General features: G+C 37.1%; 1 protein-coding gene across 1 annotated transcript in view; it reads left to right on the top strand.

Annotated features, from left to right (window-relative positions):
- The window catches only part of LOC144196440 (ephrin type-B receptor 1-like), a 51313-nt gene that overhangs the window by 11967 nt on the left and 21351 nt on the right, over positions 1–17995 (top strand). Inside the window, exons 2-9 of the mRNA XM_077716620.1 lie at positions 4168–4232; positions 5096–5386; positions 6332–6550; positions 6648–6828; positions 9597–9752; positions 11634–11893; positions 12858–12933; positions 14123–14247. Of these exons, the coding sequence (XP_077572746.1) occupies positions 4168–4232; positions 5096–5386; positions 6332–6550; positions 6648–6828; positions 9597–9752; positions 11634–11893; positions 12858–12933; positions 14123–14247 (1373 nt within the window). The remainder of the gene's footprint in view (positions 1–4167; positions 4233–5095; positions 5387–6331; positions 6551–6647; positions 6829–9596; positions 9753–11633; positions 11894–12857; positions 12934–14122; positions 14248–17995) is intronic.

Genomic DNA, 17995 nt, shown 5'->3' with positions numbered 1-17995 from the left:
TTTTAACACAGCGTCCTCATTCCTGTAGTTTCATTGTTGTGGCGGCCAGTGTTTTAGTCTCCCCCCCCCCCCCCCCCAACGTCTCAATGGATTAAGAAATTAAGATGAATGAGGATGAAGTTGAATGGACCAGGGAAGTACTCTGTTGCTTGATCAGAATAATTTTTAAGACAGTTTAGACCAAATGACAAACAAGTGTTTCCAAAGAAGACATTTTGACAATGACTTTGCGTCAAAATCAACAAGGGATTTGCCAGCGTTGCTTGCCTGTCACCAAAAGTGACAGTAATAAAAAAAGTATTAAAAAAATGTCCAAAAAAAATATTGGATTCGGTGAAATATCACATTATTACGTTACACGATTATTACTAAATCCATCTGGATGATGTTGATTCTTACTCAGGTTTGGAAATGGACGGTAGAATGTCTCCAGAAACATGTTTTACAGGACTTTCTTCTTTGACCCACTTTCGATTTTATATTCTCATGGGTCGCACAAAAAAGTCTGTGGGTCTTGACTGTTTTCACTGTTATAATCCTCTTCTGAGGCCACCCGATGGTGCAGTGTTCATCCGCCTGACTGGTGTGGCCAACATGGGTCCAATTCTTCCTCAGTGGCCATATGATTGTGAGCGTGAATGGTTGTCTGTTTCATTGTGCCCTGTGATTTGCTGGCAACCAATTCAAAGCAAGCCTCGCCTGCTGCGTGTGGTTGGCTGGAATAGGAACCAGCATCCCCTGCAGCCTTTGTGAGGATAAGCGGTATGGAAGATGAATGAATGAATGACTGAATCCTCCTGCGAAATCTTTCCCTTTTGATACATCATCTGTAGCTGATTATTAATGAGCTTTTAACAAGGCCGAGGCAAACTTCCCACTTAAAAGACTTTTATTACACAATTCCATTTGTTATGGACCTGCGTGAGTCATTAAAATTGCTTTATTAATACCTTTTGAAAAGATTTATTCATTTATTTATTATGTAAAAACGGTTACAATGGGACCACACAGATTGGTCATTATGTGATTGGTTGATCTCGTTTTAATATTGTCGAGCAGCCTAGATTTAGAAGGTGTGGGGATGGGTGCAACTATAGCCTCCAGTATGTCAAAAATAATTATGCTGATGATAGTCTTCCTTATTCGGCACAAAGATGCGTGTGCTGTTAATTAGAATGATGAGAAGACACTAATACCCTATATACCATGAAACAAGGCTTAATGTTGTCCTCATTAGACTTATCACCATTTAATCATGGAACACACATAATATTTACTTCAGTTCTTCTTAATCCAAGCAAAGTAAAATGGCAATCGAGTTAGAAATGATTCTTTCAATAATCAATATTTAATCATTACATTTCTTCAATGGCCTGACCGTAAAGTGGTTAATGTGCCAGCCTCACAGTCCTAAGATTGAGGGTACAATCCCAGATTGGGATGTTCCTGTATGCAGTTTGAATGCTTCCTGGGTTGGCTTGCATGGGACTTCTCTGGGTGGTGTTTGTGGGTCAGGATAAATTACTGGAGATGTAAGTATTCAAAAACCAGAAGGTGGAGACATTTTCCACACGTACTCGACATATGATAAAGAGGGGTCAGATCAGAAGTTTTTTGTGTTCTGGGAATTTTTTGTCAGATTGTTTTCAGAGCACAAGACAGTTTTCCAACTTCAGCCTTGTAAACTGCCTCAACCCCGTTTTTGATCAGCCCAAGGACCACCATGGTGTCATTTGCAAAATTGATGATGGTGTTTGATAGATGGGATGGAAAAAGATCACATTTACAGTCATATGATTAATTAAATAAGTCAGCATTCTTCTTTTGTTTGTAATTGGATGATCCAATTCTAGAAATGGTAGGTACAACACATTATTATGTAGAAAAAGGCTTTTAGTGCTGTATTAGTTGTAATAGGTGATCAGCCTGTTTTTCACCGGTTGCCTGCAGACATCTGAAAGACTCTAGCTCATCTTTAACTATGAATATGAATGTTATTTTCTATCTGTGGATTGCAGGCCACCCAAAATAACTGATGATAGTCTACTCTTTTGCCTTCATATACATTTGAATGCCTTTATCCAAATCCAAAGCAGTGTTACAGGTTGCGTATCAGCATGAAAAAAATACTTATTCTTATGTTCCCTTCCATGTCATGAATTCTCTTTGAGAATTGCTAATATGTAAGACTTCAGTGGTTTCTCATGTTCAAACGGTACCATAAATATTGCAGCTATGTTCTTTGTTCACCAGCTACTAGGAACTTTAGGTAGGGTGAAGAAAATACCATGAACTTGAATGTTTGTGGACTTAATGCCACTGAAAGCACTGAAGCTACAAATTGGATAGTGACAATTGGCACTGTATGAATAAGCTTGACTGGGTGATTTCCAATAGTGAATACTTTCTGTGTGACAAGCATTCTGCTTCCCAAATGACCTTCACTCTCAAGGGAAAGCTGAAAAAAGTGGTTTCTGCTGTAATTAAGTGAGCTCACTGGCGAAAAAAGACACATCCAAAGTGAAGGGGGTGGATAAAAGACTGAAAAGAGGAGTGAAGGAGAAGATCAGGGTGGGGTGGGATGAAGGGGGGATAATGAGAACCAGGATGACAGCAGGAATCAAGTGGCTTGTTTGCCTGCGGCCACCTCACTGTGTTATGTTGTTTTGTCACCATGTTGCACTACTAAAGGTTCAATGTTGGGGTCTGTCATGTCAGCACAATTAACATTGGGTGTTAATTTTACAAGTTTGCTTAACAGCCAAACAGTTGTTTTTTTTCACTGGATAGCAAAAAGCGTATTGTTGTTTAACTGGAAGTTCTTCTTTTTTTTCGACAAACTACATTTATTTTCTATTAGTTTTGAATTGTTTAATGCAGTGGTTTCCTAACCACCGGTCTGAGGGCTGGTACCTGTCCCCTAAAAAATGTGGCCTTTGAAGGGGTTTGCTGTTTTAAATATTCAACCTGAAATGTTTTGGGGGAGAGGCACATTAGTGGATTAAACTGCAAATGTTTTTTTTATGTTGTTTTAATAAAAACATCATATGTCTCCTCTCTGATATATCTAATAGCTCAACCTGAGCAATCTAATTTATTTGACTGGAGGTTCTGGAAGGGAGGATTCTGTAAGTGTCTGTGCCGTGTAAGTGTCTGCGCCCCGTCTGTGTCGCAAAATTTATGCTTGGCTGGTTGACGTCACTAGGTGACATCACCAGATGACTAATGTCGCGATATTGTCCGCAAACACAGCTGCGTCACTACGGTATAAAATTAAAACCTGATCGACCGCGTCCGGTCGATTATGCTTACTATGTTACCTTTATTAAAGCTCAACGTGTATTAAAAAAAAAGAATTATCGACAGACCTCACATGATTTCATTACTCTGTAATGCTGTCATATGAATTATCAACAAGGAAGAAGGGTTAAATTCATAATTTAAAATGTATTTTTAAATTTGAATATATGTTCGTGCTGCACACATGCTAATTTTCAATTGATGGCAGTGGAGCTTGCTTCATTTGAAGGCCTTGTTCTCCTGGAAGTGAGGTCAATTTGACAACCCAAAAAGCCCTTCTCAATGAAATGTAAAGTCAAAGTGTCTATTCTGGTCGGTAATGCTCCTGGGTTAAAGCTCCTCTATGGTTTATGTATCTAATTGTGGAGGAATTTTCAAGTGGCTGCATACAATTATTAGACTTACGGGCATTCTCAAGTACTGAAAGCTAAGCAGCCAAGCTTGGAAATTGAGATTTGATGCCCATTTCTCCATAATATGCAGAGTTTTGTACAAATGATTACACTGTGTGGGTCTAAAGGATCTTCTTCAAAACATAATTGGTTACAATATTTAGTCACATGCAATGCAAGGGGTTAAAATATGAGGGAAAAGTTCAAAATGTTGACAATTATTGAATCACATCTAGAATTTGAAGGCATAGTAGTGCATTCAACTAAATTTTGCATAAGTGGCATGGCATCAGTTCCCACTTAGTTGTGGTGTGATTGTGGGTGAAAATGCTTGTCTAACTCTGTGTGTGCCTGAAAACTCATTGCGCATAGTTCACTTTTTGCCTGTGGTCGGCTGGAATAGGCCCCAGCCCCGTCCAATAGAATGAATCAGATCATTTAATCATTTCGCTTTCTATCCTCTTTTGTGTGACAGATACAGTGATGGACACAAGAACAGCAACAGCTGAGCTAGGCTGGATCTCATTCCCTGCCAATGGAGTAAGATCTTTTTTGTTAGTTTGTTTTGAGAAAAGATACTGTGTTTTGTGCACCACAAGGAGCAACTAAAAGGCGTACATTTTCTCAATATTGGTTAATCATTGTATGGATTCCTCTTTAGCGAAGCTCCATCTACGCACTCCTAACTATTACTACTATTGCTACTACTACAACTTTATTTGATGGATCTTTAACAATCCCCAACCACTACTACTAGAAAAATGTACCGTATTTTCCGCACTACTATATGGCATATTAATAGACTTTTCTGAAAGTTCACTCGCCTGACTTCGATGCAGGCTCAATTCCCGCTGGTGGTGGTGAAAGGATGGTCGTTTGTCTCTGTGTGCCATGTGGTTGACTGTCAACCAGTCTAGGGTGTAGTCTGCCTTTTGGCCAAAGTCAGCTGGGTTAGGCTCCTGCAACCCTTTCGAGGATGCACGGTATGGAAAATGACTTATGATCTTCCATATTGCGCATCCTCATAAGAGTAGAGGGAGTTGCTAGAGCCTGTCCCAGCTGGCTTCAGGTGGAATGCAGACTACACCCTAGACCTAATCTTTTCATATTAATGTCATAGAGAGTTGGTACACATCTTAATTGATTCTTTCTTAAGTACAACAACCTTTAGCAATCACATTTGGGCCTGCCCGTAAATTAGTTTATACATTAGATACTGAATGTGTATGTGCTAATGATATAACAGCACAAGATCGAGATGAGACAAATAGTGCAACTGAAGCAAGAACTATCTGAGTCAACGATTAAACCCATGAATCATTTAGCTTCTCTTATCTTCTTTTCTTTACACTCATTCCAATCCCCCCTACCCCCATTTACTCTGCACACATTTTTTTTCCCAGTGGGAGGAGGTGAGTGGCTATGATGAGCACCTCAACACCATCAGGACTTATCAAGTGTGCAATGTGTTTGAGCCCAGCCAGAACAATTGGCTCCTCACCACATACGTTGACAGACGTGCAGCGCTGCGCATCTATGTGGAAATTCGCTTCACTGTACGAGACTGTGCCTCCATTCCCAGTGTGCTTGGATCCTGCAAAGAGACATTCAACTTATACTACCTGGAAACAGACATGGCCATGTCAGAGAGCATTCGAGGAATGGAATACTGGACAAATGCCCCCTTCCTTAAGGTAACTACAATATAGAATTCATGGTGAGTGAAAAATACTAATTATGGTGAGGAAAAAAAATATTTGGAGCATTATCACAAAGCATGAGAAATAGTAAAATGCTACCTTCACTTAAGTGGTCCATTATATTTTGGACCCAACCAAAGAAAGCGACTTTTGTAGTGTGAATATGCGTTTTATATAAATTACCTTCGTAGCTGCTCAAAAGTATTCAAGTGACACATATCTATGATGGAGGCAGTCATGTTTAAACACAAAAATTAGTGTTTAGACTAAGTTGAAGCAAATTTCACCTCTTAGGTCCATTAAAATCTGTATAGAAAAGTGAAGTAGAATAGCACTGTATAGCCAATACGCTTTGACCAACCTGAGATTCTTATAGATGTAGCAATAGCATTTAAGAATGTCCAACATTAATGTCAACTAGTAGATCCCATGAGCCAGACCAGTTTATTTTTGGCGATAAAAAGGTAACCCACACTTTTTTGACTACTTAGTGGCCTTTATTTAAGTTTTTGTCAATAATACATATTGGAAAATCTTGGAGGCAAATGCCTCAATTATACATTTTATGTCAACTGAGTGTTATAACAGATTAAATCTGAATTTTTAGTAACAAGGAGTTTCAATTTCATAAACCACTCACCTCACCAACTTTTCCAGTTTTCTAACTTACTCAACTCGCGCTGCTATTAGTATTTTTAGGGAATTTTATATTTGTCCATCAGTCTATATTGAACAGGAAATTTTTGCGTACCTTTTAGTTTTTAAAAATTGCCCATTTTCTTTAAAATACATAGATGAATACACGATTATGAAGGCATTTGGAAATCAATATTTTGTTTTTAATGAAGTCTTGCTGTCTGCCCTACTTTAGCAGTTGTTATAAGAGTAATTCAAACATCAGTACAAGCGAAAAGTCATGGTAATATATTCTTTCAATAGGTGGATACCATTGCGGCGGATGAGAGTTTCTCTCAAGTTGATTTTGGTGGGAGGTTGATGAAGGTCAACACAGAAGTTCGAAGTTTTGGACCACTGTCCAAAGGAAAAGGGTTCCATCTCGCTTTCCAGGACCTTGGAGCCTGTATGTCCCTACTTGCCGTCAGAGTTTTCTACAAAAAATGTCCCAGCATTGTTCAAAACTTTGCTTACTTCCCAGAGGTATGCATGTACCTAATCATTTTTTTTCCAATATTTGTTTGATAACATCGCTATGTGTACCAAAGAGAGATTTATTTTCATAAATATATATCTTTAGACACTTACCGGAGCAGAATCCACTTCACTTGTCATTGCCCGAGGAAATTGTATACCCAATGCTGAGGAAGTGGATGTACCCATAAAGCTGTATTGTAACGGGGATGGCGAATGGATGGTACCCATTGGCAGCTGCAGCTGTAAGGCGGGTTATGAACCAGACAATGATAACCTGTGCCGAGGTATGTATTAATTTATTAAACTTTCATGTCCATAATATGTTCCAAATAAATAATAATAATTAAAAAAAACACATCCAACCAAACTTTCAGATTACGTTAAACATACGTGCTATTACTAGCACATGGAATAAGTATTATTTGACTAGGAAAAAACAGATGCAACACAGCAAATAATAATGATCATGAATACCAGCCAGACAAATTCATGAAAAGGCAAAACGTCATAGAAGGTTCTGTTCCAAAGGCTCTTTAAATCAAAGTCCACCTGCTGTGAGGTAACCACTATACAATCAAAATGCCATATGTTTTTTTTTAATCTTCAACAGTGTTTATTATATTACTTTTCATATTCTTGAATCCCATTTTACCATGTTTGCACAAAAATTACCATTGAAAGTGCCCAGAATGTTCTTTTTAAGACATTTTAGTTGATCCTTTATGGGCTTATCTGTACAATAACACACTATGGGGAGGTAATTTGCTTTTTATCTGCTCTCATTGACCGTCGGTGTAGTAGGTGCATCGGTCGGAGGCTTGTGGGTGTTGGCAACAAAAATGAAATAGTCACTCACTATACATTCCTGACAGGTTTTTATGCGTGCAAGAAATGTGTATTACAAATTTGGAGCTTTTGTATTGCTATCACTTCCTAGTTACAAAGTATGTATTTTTATTTAAATAACACTTTCACTCACTTGACTCCTACAACCTCACACGCTGTGTTAAATTCATTGTCGTTTTCGCAGGTGTTGGGAGGTGACGTGCAGAAGTCAGGGGGGTAAAAGTCGATTAGATAAGAGACTCCCAAACGTGATTGCAATCAAATGAGAATCTATTTAGATAATATGCCTCCACCACCGCACACTTTCATTTCATCATCATATGCTGTTCAAAATATTGAAAAATGAGTGAACGCCTCCCTAAAGTCCTTGTTTAGTCCATTTAATATCAGCAATGATGCATCACTAAGGCTTACTAAGTCATTTTATTTTAAATGGTCTCTCTAAAATTTAGTGTGTCTTCTTATGAATGAAAAATCATAAGCGCTGACAGATTCTCAGATGTATTTTTACTCATGGGAGAAGTCCACAGCAGAATAAAACTACGCTGAAGATGGCACAAAAATACTCATCACGCCTCAATGTTTCTGATTTGCATTCCCTTTTTATCTGCACTCTTTCCCCATTACCTCTCAAAAGTAATTCCCACCATTTATTTTCTCTTGAGACCAATCCATTGTGTGTGTGTCCACCATTTTTGTATGTATGCATTACTTTAGGTGTGTATTTCTGTTATAAGAGTGTACTATGTTTGTGTGATGTTCATGTACATGGTATGGTGTGAAATGATAACTGAGTCTGTTTTATCCCACACTAATTAGGCAAGAGACAATTAGTTCTTCACTATCAGAAATGGAGATATGGCATTGCTGTAGAAAAGGGGAAAGTGATAAAAGAGGCTTATAAAGATAACTTTTCCTCTAAGAGCAGAGAGCAACATAGATAGGTAAATTAAAATGTATTAACAGAAAAACGAAATTTACATTTTACTACCAATGATTCACACTTTGTATATATATATATATATATATATATATATATATATATATATATATATATATATATATATATATATATATATATATATATATATATATATATATATATATATATATATATATATATATATAAGCTCTTTTTGTAAATATGAATGGCATTAAGGATGCAAAAAACAGCAATCAATGTGTCCTTTCATACTATGGCACCAATTTTACATGGATGACTTCATGAGGTTATCTGCTCCAGGCACAGCCCAACCAATGTGAATAACAATGCTTCTCTTCTGCAAGGTCTTTCCTAGGAAAATGGGTTTTTTTTGGGATAGGAAGGTTTAAAGTGACTTTTGGAGACAGAGCATGAACTGAGAGACTGAACTAAAGTCCCCATGAAAGATTAAAAGTCAGTCAAGCTGACATCATTGTGTCAGGGTGGTAGTTTTCCCCCAGAAAGTGGCTTCCTAATGGCTTCAGCTGCTCAGTCGGTGTTGAAAAGATGTCATTGAAAAACAACTAGTGCATTCATTTAGCACAAAATGGTGTGTATGCCATTCCTCTCATGCATTTTCTTCCTAAATATTTTGACTTGCGAAGAGTTGTCAAAAAACATTGATAAAACTTAACTACTGTTAGCTGCTCATTAAAATTAGGTACAGCACCAAGGGGTCATTTGATAAACATCATTATTATATGCAAACGGAATGATCTGTAATGAATTTTACTACACAATCGAGCATTAAACAAGCATAGCTACATGAACATTGTTTGTTTGGAAGCACACCGAGAAGAGGGGGAACAAGGGAGCACTGTGACAGTTATTTATGTCAGACAGTGATCAATAATCATGAATGAAGATGTTTTGATTTAATTTCTTAACAATATAATTCTGGAAACGATATCTGCCAGTATTCTCTGTATCTGCAAAACTTTTTATTTCAATGTAGAATTTTTTTTAAACCACTAAATTAAAGCACTCTATGCTGATAATACAGAAAAAATAAGACACTGTTCCCTTGTAAAAATTAAATGATCACACAAATTCCAAATTTCATTTGTGTATCTACCCTAAATTAAACACAGGAACACAAAAAGATCAAAATTTTCTAACCATTTTATCTGGTAACAATGCATATGAATTCCTAACATGATCCAAAACTTTTACAGTATAATATGGAAGGAAGCATGCCATTTTCATGTTTCTGTTTCTTTACAGCTTGTCCACAGGGCACCTTTAAATCAACCCAGGGACCCGGATTATGCCAACAATGTCCTCTTAATAGCCGGTCCACTGTTGAGGCAGCTTCCCTCTGTGGTTGTCGGAATGGTTATTATCGTGGTGACATGGACAAACCGCAGGACTTGTGCACCAGTGAGTCCCTCTTTGTTACTAAAACAAACAGTAATTACTGGTGAAACACTAGCCTTTATTGATCACAATTCAATATATACTCTAAACTACTCTAGGTTAAATGTTTTGGTGAATTGGGCATTTCACATTAAGATTATGCAAAGGTTTGAGTGACATTGCCGTTGCAGAGTCCTCACAATCTTTTGCTCAGACACATTTCAGTGGCTTTTCATTGAAGTGAATATGTGTTTGGAGTGTTGAAGGGGCTGCATTACCATGCAAGACGAGAAGCAGGGTTAGAAACATGCTGCCTCTCAGCTCCGCCGAGACGTGGTGGAAGTAGGTTGAAACATGAATCATTCCAGACTGCTTCTGCAGCCTGTCAGATTATGTATTTCTGTCTATATTTGTCCATTCTTAAAGGAAGTTACAATTAATTCTCAAGCATCAAACAGTTGTGAGAGTGTACAGTACACGTTGTACAGTAATTGCATATTGTGGGGATGTATCCCTATATCTTTTTGGGGGCATTGATAATGTAAACTAGGAGAATTGGCTTGCTGCGTTTAGACAAAATGTTATGATGGGTGCGTCCTTGCTGACCTAGATAAAACTTTGTGGGTTTTGGGGAATTCAAAAGCTGGTTCATGCACAGTTCACTGACTTGATTTCACTGCTTAAATCAATGGCAATGCTTGATCATGGAAATTAAAACAACAAAAATTACCAGTATGAGACTTACCTGATTTTGAATGGCAATGAGGCGAGATTGAAGTAAAAAACGCTACAATATTACCTTGCTTTTACTTTTCAGCCTGATTTTCAAATAATTTTGATCAGCATATAAATGGCAAATTTGGATGCGAGATTGAAATGACCTTTTTCTCTAGATCTGTGTTTACAAAGAACATTTCTCCACCCAGCTCACCCTTTTGAGTCTTCTCATGCAAAAAGATATTATCTACAACTCATGCATTTCATCTTTCATTTTAAAATTTTGAATAATTGGGTTTCCATGGTGCTCTTGTGGCTCCACCAATCATCTGAGTGGTAATTTCATGGTGATAATTTCAAATTATTGTTTTGCCAAAATCAGAGGTGGGCAATTATTCCACAAAGGGTTGCAGTGGTGGTCTTTATTCCTTTGTTCCTGCACCAACTCCAGTCCTTTGTAGGCTCATTGCCCACCTCTGGCCTAAATGATAGTGAAATAGGTATGCACTAATGTTTTCGAAGAACAGGGAAAGCATCTTAAAACAAAGCAACTCAATACATTTGGTACGTGTTTATATTCTTGCTGTTGTTGTTGTTGTTGTTGTTGTTGTTGTTGTTGTTGTTGTTGTTGTTTTTACAGTTAGACCTCAAGGTCTAAGTTGTCAAGCTACTCTTTGTATACTCTTCAATGAATTGGCATGAGTTTTTTTGATTTTTGACTTTTGTACTATTTGATGAAAGACTCCTATCTAAATGTTGTGATGCTGCAAGGCATAAAAAACTATTTTCTGACGATACTATAGGATTTCTTACAGTTGTGGTCAAAGGTTTCCATACACTTGTGAAGAACACAAAGTCATGGCTCTCTTGCGTTTCCTGTTATTTCTACAACTCTGATTTTTTTCTGAGTGATTGGAACAGATACTTCGTTGTCACAGCAGTTTGGTTCTTTCATCACTTTATTATGGGTCAACAGAAAAAAGTGATCTGTATGTGTTCCAATTACTCTGTCAGAGAAAAATTAGAGTTGTAGAAATAACTGGAAACTCAAGAGAGCTATGGCATTATGTTCTTCACAAGTGTAGGTAAACTTTTGACCACAACTGAATGTGAATAATGAATTGCACCCATATATTTCTTTTTTTAAAAAAAATATCTCAATCTCATGCAGCTCACTTCCCTTTCCAGGTGCCCCCTCCGGTCCTCGCAACTTGGTCTCAGTTGCTAATCAGACATCCGTGCAACTTGAATGGCATTCACCACGTGACATCGGACATCGTGAAGATCTGTCCTATAACGTGTTGTGCCATCAGTGTAACAGCATTGAGCGACGGGTGTGTCAGCCATGTGACGAGAGTGTGACTTACATACCAGGCCGGCGTTTAAAAATAACGAACGTGGAAATTACCAATCTGCGGGCCCACACATCTTACACCTTTGCCATACAGGTTGGTGTCATGACATGCATGTTGACTTGTGTTTAGTTCTTGTTCCCATTACGTCATATAAGCAGACCTAGGGTACGTGACAATTGAGAAGATGAGTCAAGTGGTTGGCCTCTCTCTAGTTTTGCAGGTTTTTTTGGTGACACGCTGGTGAGGATTTAGACCAACAGATTAATGACCGCCTATAAGAGATAGAAAGCATGCTTTTTAAGGCCTGTATTATCATGCTCACTTGAGTTGTGATTAGGTAGATCGGCATAATCTGCTGACATTCAGTACAATATTTTACTTACACGTCAAGTAAAAAGATCAGTAATGAGTGAAACCGTAAAATAATAATAATACTGGACACTAGGTGGAATATACAGGGTGACCCAAAAAGATGCGTACCCATATTTTATTCGATAAAAAAACTGTTTTTTAACGCAATCCACAAACAATTGAGGAACTGAAAACTGCCATCACAGCAAAAATAAGAGCCATCCCGAAAGAGGAGTGTGTAAAAGTGATTGACAACTTTGCCAGACGAGTACAGGTTTGCTTGCAACAGAATGGTGAACATTTGGAACACATCTTGGGTAAGCCATAAATTGACTAAAAATTGACAGAAATAGCTGAAACTCTGGTGAATGGTCTTCCATAAACTGAGTAATGTGTGGTTGTAATTTGAAACAAATAGCTTTTTAATCAAAGTCAAAATAGACATTTTCATGGGTACGCATCTTTTTGGGTCACCCTGTATATATTTATTTTTAACATCGATTATCATGGCTGTTGGAGCCTAACACGGTAAAAGGTGAACTCCACCCTGGACTGGTCACCATTCCGTCAATGGGCACACATAGACACAGACAACCATTCATTCACACTTACAATCACACACCGGGTGAAAATCAATCTCAATATTTATTTATTTTCTACAGTTTGTTTCTAAATCCGAAATACTGATTATGCTTTGATTCTACAGGCAGTCAATGGCGTCTCCAACAAAAGCCCTTATCCCGCCCAGCAGGTGTCAATCAACATTACTACCAACCAAGCTGGTGAGTGAAAAATCATTGTGCGAGTAAACACTAGTGTGTGCGGCCATCTGTGGGTTGTACGTAATCGTACCCAGGGGCAATGTGGATTATTTGAGTGAGGCTTGGCTTGGGGGATAAAGGAAATTGAGCTGGAGCCTTTTAATTCATAAAACATGTTCTCAGCTTGTCATCTCCTTCCCTCTGCCTTCCTTTCTACGTCCCATATTCACTGTTCTGTTCCTGCCGCTTTCATTATTTTAGCCTTTTCGCCTCTGTATTCTTGTTAGTTCGCATTTATACTTTCTTGCCTTGAACCATTGGCTCTGCTTTTCGTTCAGTTTCTGATGGAATACTTTTTAAAGACGAAAAAGTCAGCTAAATTACCGGTCGATCAGTACTCTGGCCGACTCCAGTGAAATTTAACACCCACTTTGTGATTCCAACCTTTCTTTTCTAATGGAAAACACTGTAATCATCTCGTTAACTCTATCCTAGGCTAGTGTTTCTCTTCCAACAAATGATAGATTGCACCTTTTGAATAGAACTAAAATCTACTGCCAAGATGTCACTCAATCCATGACTGTTTTAGTTGTCACAATTGACTTTCTTTTGTACTTCTGGTAAGGTAGTGGCTTTTCTGAGTATTTAAAAGAAATGCAACCCCAGATAAACAATATGACCCAAAATTTCAGTCTAGCTGTCAAGTCATGATGATTCGATAAACTTTTTTCAGAGACTGAGAAACAGTCCTCCTGAATCAGTTATTACGCTGTAGATTAATGGTGTGCACCAAAAACATTTGCTCGTACTCCCTTCTAATATTTTCACCTTAATCAAATGAGCAAATTAATTTTATTAGTGATTTATGTTTTTTTTCTTGCATGCCGAACAGTTAAGATGTGTATTACCATTACTCTTCTCATTCCTTCACTAATCCAAGTAATGATGAGCAATATGAGATGAAAACCAACAAACATTTATGCAGGACAACCATAAATACACAATAGATTCTGGCCAACAGCCACCGGCTTTTAAAAAATGTGTAAAATCCATTACAGCCAGCCATTCTTCTTGCTTTTAGTCATGGTGTGGTAGCACATTTCATCTTTGGTTATGAATAATCCTACATGCCATTACATCATAAAAAGTTTGCATAATTCTCATATGATAGAATGCTTACTCTGTGCACCTGTGTGTGCGTTTTGAACAGCTCCTTCAGTGGTTCCCATAATGCACCAAGTGAGCTCAACAAGCCGCAGTTTCTCATTGTCATGGCCGCCTCCTGAACACCCCAATGGTATAATCCTCGACTATGAGATACGATACTATGATCAGGTATATTTGGATGATTAATGTGTTTGTATGCTTTTCCATACTGTCCATTGCACGCAGTCTGTTAGAATCAGTTATCAAGACAGTGGGAGCCGCAGCGTTATAGCTATTGCTCATCTTCATGCACCGTTTCTGAAACAACTCTTCACTCATCATGTCCAACACATACATTGTACTAAAACATATGTTTTGGTAGATGGATAATGTGATGATAATGGTAGATTAATATTCAGGTTTCCTCCCCCATTCCCAAAAAACATGAAGGTTAGAATGTTTGAAAACTCTGAACTGCACCTAGGTATGATTGTGTGCATGAACTGTTGTGTGACCTTTTGTGAGGTTAAGCGGTTCATAAAATCAGTGAATGAATGAACGAACAAATGAAAGAACGAATGAATGGATACTATGACATCATGCAAGGTGGCAACAAAGCGATCGAGTAGACATTATGTCCGCTTCACAGTTCTGAGATCGAGGGTTCAAGCCATCGTGGGTTTTGACCTTCCTTTATTTCGTTTGCCTATTCTTCTGGTGCCTGTGTGGGTTTTCTACGGGTAGTCTGGTTTCTTCACACATCCCTAAAACATGCATGCTCAGGTTTACATTGATAATGGGATGGTTGTCACTTGAGTAAATTTTTCCAGAACAAGTTCAAATGAACTAAGACTGCCTGGCTTGCTCCGTAAATGTCTAAAAAGCCTAAAGACATGTTGAGCACACACGATGAGTGCAAAACCGACCTCTTCGGGCTAACTCCAAACCTAGAAGCAACACCCAGAGACATGCTAAGAACATGCAGAGTGTGCTAGCCGTCTAGTGGATATCTCAGAGTTACAAGCAAAAAAAGGAATACAATTAATTACTTTAGGTAATTATTCAGCCCTGAGAAAAACATAAAAACGGAATCGATGTGATTGCATCCAAAAATATATCAACCCACTGATTCTGATTCTTAATCCTACCATGAATGATAGAGGAATTGCAATTTTAAGAAGAATCATAGTTGGAGATGATGAAGATAATACATGAATATGTCATTGTACAACTAAATCTACCTGTGTCTGTGCCATATTGCATTATGAAAATCAAACTTTGGTCCAGCTGCATGCATACCGTGTTTTGTAAATTTATATATTTGAAAAAAAGGTTCTTCTTCTGTGCTTATTTCTTATCCCACATGTCTGTCTCACTGCATCAATAACTTATATGCGATCCAAATTACAAACCAGGCTCCAGATTTTAGACTCCCTTTGGTTTCTTTGCAAAGAGTCTCCTTCCTAGCTTTTTGTAGTATTTGGCTATAATTGGGAAATGCTACAAAATGGAAAAAGTGCAAATGTTTAATAATACTGATACGGTTGATTATAAAACAAATGCAATCAATTAATGTGCATTAAATACTCAATTTGTCTCTAAGTAAGTATAGTCCGGTTGTGTTTTAGCCACATCCTGTATTCCACAATAAAGGATCCAATTACAGCTATTAAACGCACAGCTAATATAACCATCTAAATCCTTAGATCAAAACATTAGCAGTTCTTAAGAGCACCAAGGTTCCCCTCTCAAATCTTGCCTGTATTTTCCTAACCTTTTGATGTCTTGATGAGTAATTATGTCTTCTGTTGGAATATTTGAGCATTACAATTTGAAATTGGCTAGGCTGTTTTTCAATCTTGGATTAAAAGGCACGTTTTGCGAAACATAATTGGGACTGTGTGGAAAGATACATTTTTGTTCCTTTTGTGACACCTAGAAATGATGTTTCAACCATGCGACCAATGTTGCTAATCCACTTAAAAAGAAAACATTTCCAGAGGAAGAACTGTTATAAATATACAGGTCACACAAACACTAGACTTTTATAAGAAGTGAGCTCAATTAGTCCAAGGCCTGCATGTTTTTAACTGCACACTATAATGTTTGAAAAAGATATAGACCACATTATAATAGAAAAATCTCTCAGAAATTGTGTTATCTCTCCTTTTGTAGAGCAACAACTTGTTAGTGGTTGGGAAAACATCAGATGAAAAGCTTACACTTTGTCATTTGACTTTGTTTTCCTGTAAGAACAACCCTAAATACATTACTGACAAGGAACTATGTTGCTTTTTTTCCCGCTTCTTCATTTCCACCTCGTCACCCCTCCTGACTTTCTCATCTATTGCCCCCACTCTTGCAGATAACGAGGTTTGAATTCCACAAATTTAATATGGCACAGGGTAGTAGGATTTTTCCTTTTTGCTTATCTCTGACTCACAGACCTTCCCAGATGGGTTGGCCCTCTAACCTCCCCACTGTGGCGGCTGAAAAGCCCCCCAACCCCACACTTTGTTGTCACTTCCAATGTTGTCATTCTTAATTCCTCACAAAAGACACATACATATAAGCAAGCACATACTTTAATTATCAATGTGTTGTGCATTATTATCTTGGCATTTGAGACCCTTCAATATTGGCTATATACCCACATGAATAATTTGGATTATTAGGTCAATTATGTTAACTGTAGAGAGAATACTTAAAGATCAACCTGAGAATAAAATGTCGGGAGCAGTAATATATATATATATATATATATATATATATATATATATATATATATATATATATATACATATATATATATATATATATATATATATATATATATATATATATATATATATATATATATATATATATATATATATATATATATATATATATATATATATATATATATATATATATATATATATATATATATATATATATATATATATATATATATATATATATATATATATATATATATATATATATATATATATATATATATATATATATATATATATATATATATATATATATATATATATATATATATATATATATATATATATATATATATATATATATATATATATATATATATATATATATATATATATATATATATATATATATATATATATATGCAGTTACCGTTCAAAGTTCAAAGTTTCTTCAACTAGTTTCCCCTAACTTTCCCTTATTTACAGTCTTATATTTTATTATTGAGTTTGTCTCCCTCCAGAACATTATTTGTCACCATCTTCAAGGCCTCGTTCATTCTAAACATCAGAATTTTCTCCCCCATTTTTCCTGAAAAATGCTGCCATCATGTTTCTTTCATTCAATTCACCACCTGATTAACCTTTACTAGTAATACAAGATAAGATAACATTGTAGTTCAACCAAGTAACCTTGGAGTTATAAAATAGTGCTGAATGTTGTTGTAAAGAAGACCAACTGAATCAATCACATGACCATCCTCACTGTGTGGAGTTTGCATGTTCTCCCCAGCCTTATGTGGGTTTTCTCCAGGTACGCCTGTGTCCCCTTGCGTCCCAAAAACAAGCATGTTATGCTAGTTCAAAACTAAATTGCCTCTAGTTATGAGTTCGAGTGCAAAAGGTTTTCCATTTCCTTGTGCCCTGCGGTTGGCTTGCCACCAATTCAGAGTTTCCACCACAGGGTGACAATAGTTAGCTGGGATAGGCTCCGGCACACCCCCCAACCCTTGTGAGGATAAGCGTTTTGAAAAATGAATGGATGAATAATGACCCATAAAGATGTGATTCCCTCACTAGAAATAAAACAAGATGCGGAATACACATCAGCATAAAGTCAACGCTTCTACTTTCTCATCTTAATGAATTGTTTTGGCTACCGGTCTGTTTGAAATACTTGTCTTGGAGCCTCGCTTCCAGAAGAATGTAGCAGAAATAAT

This window comes from Stigmatopora nigra, chromosome 5 (genome assembly GCF_051989575.1).
Source record: "Stigmatopora nigra isolate UIUO_SnigA chromosome 5, RoL_Snig_1.1, whole genome shotgun sequence".
NCBI classification, from domain to species: Eukaryota; Metazoa; Chordata; class Actinopteri; order Syngnathiformes; family Syngnathidae; genus Stigmatopora; species Stigmatopora nigra.
Note: the sequence above shows the minus strand (reverse complement) of the source record. Positions and strands in the feature narration are given on the sequence as shown.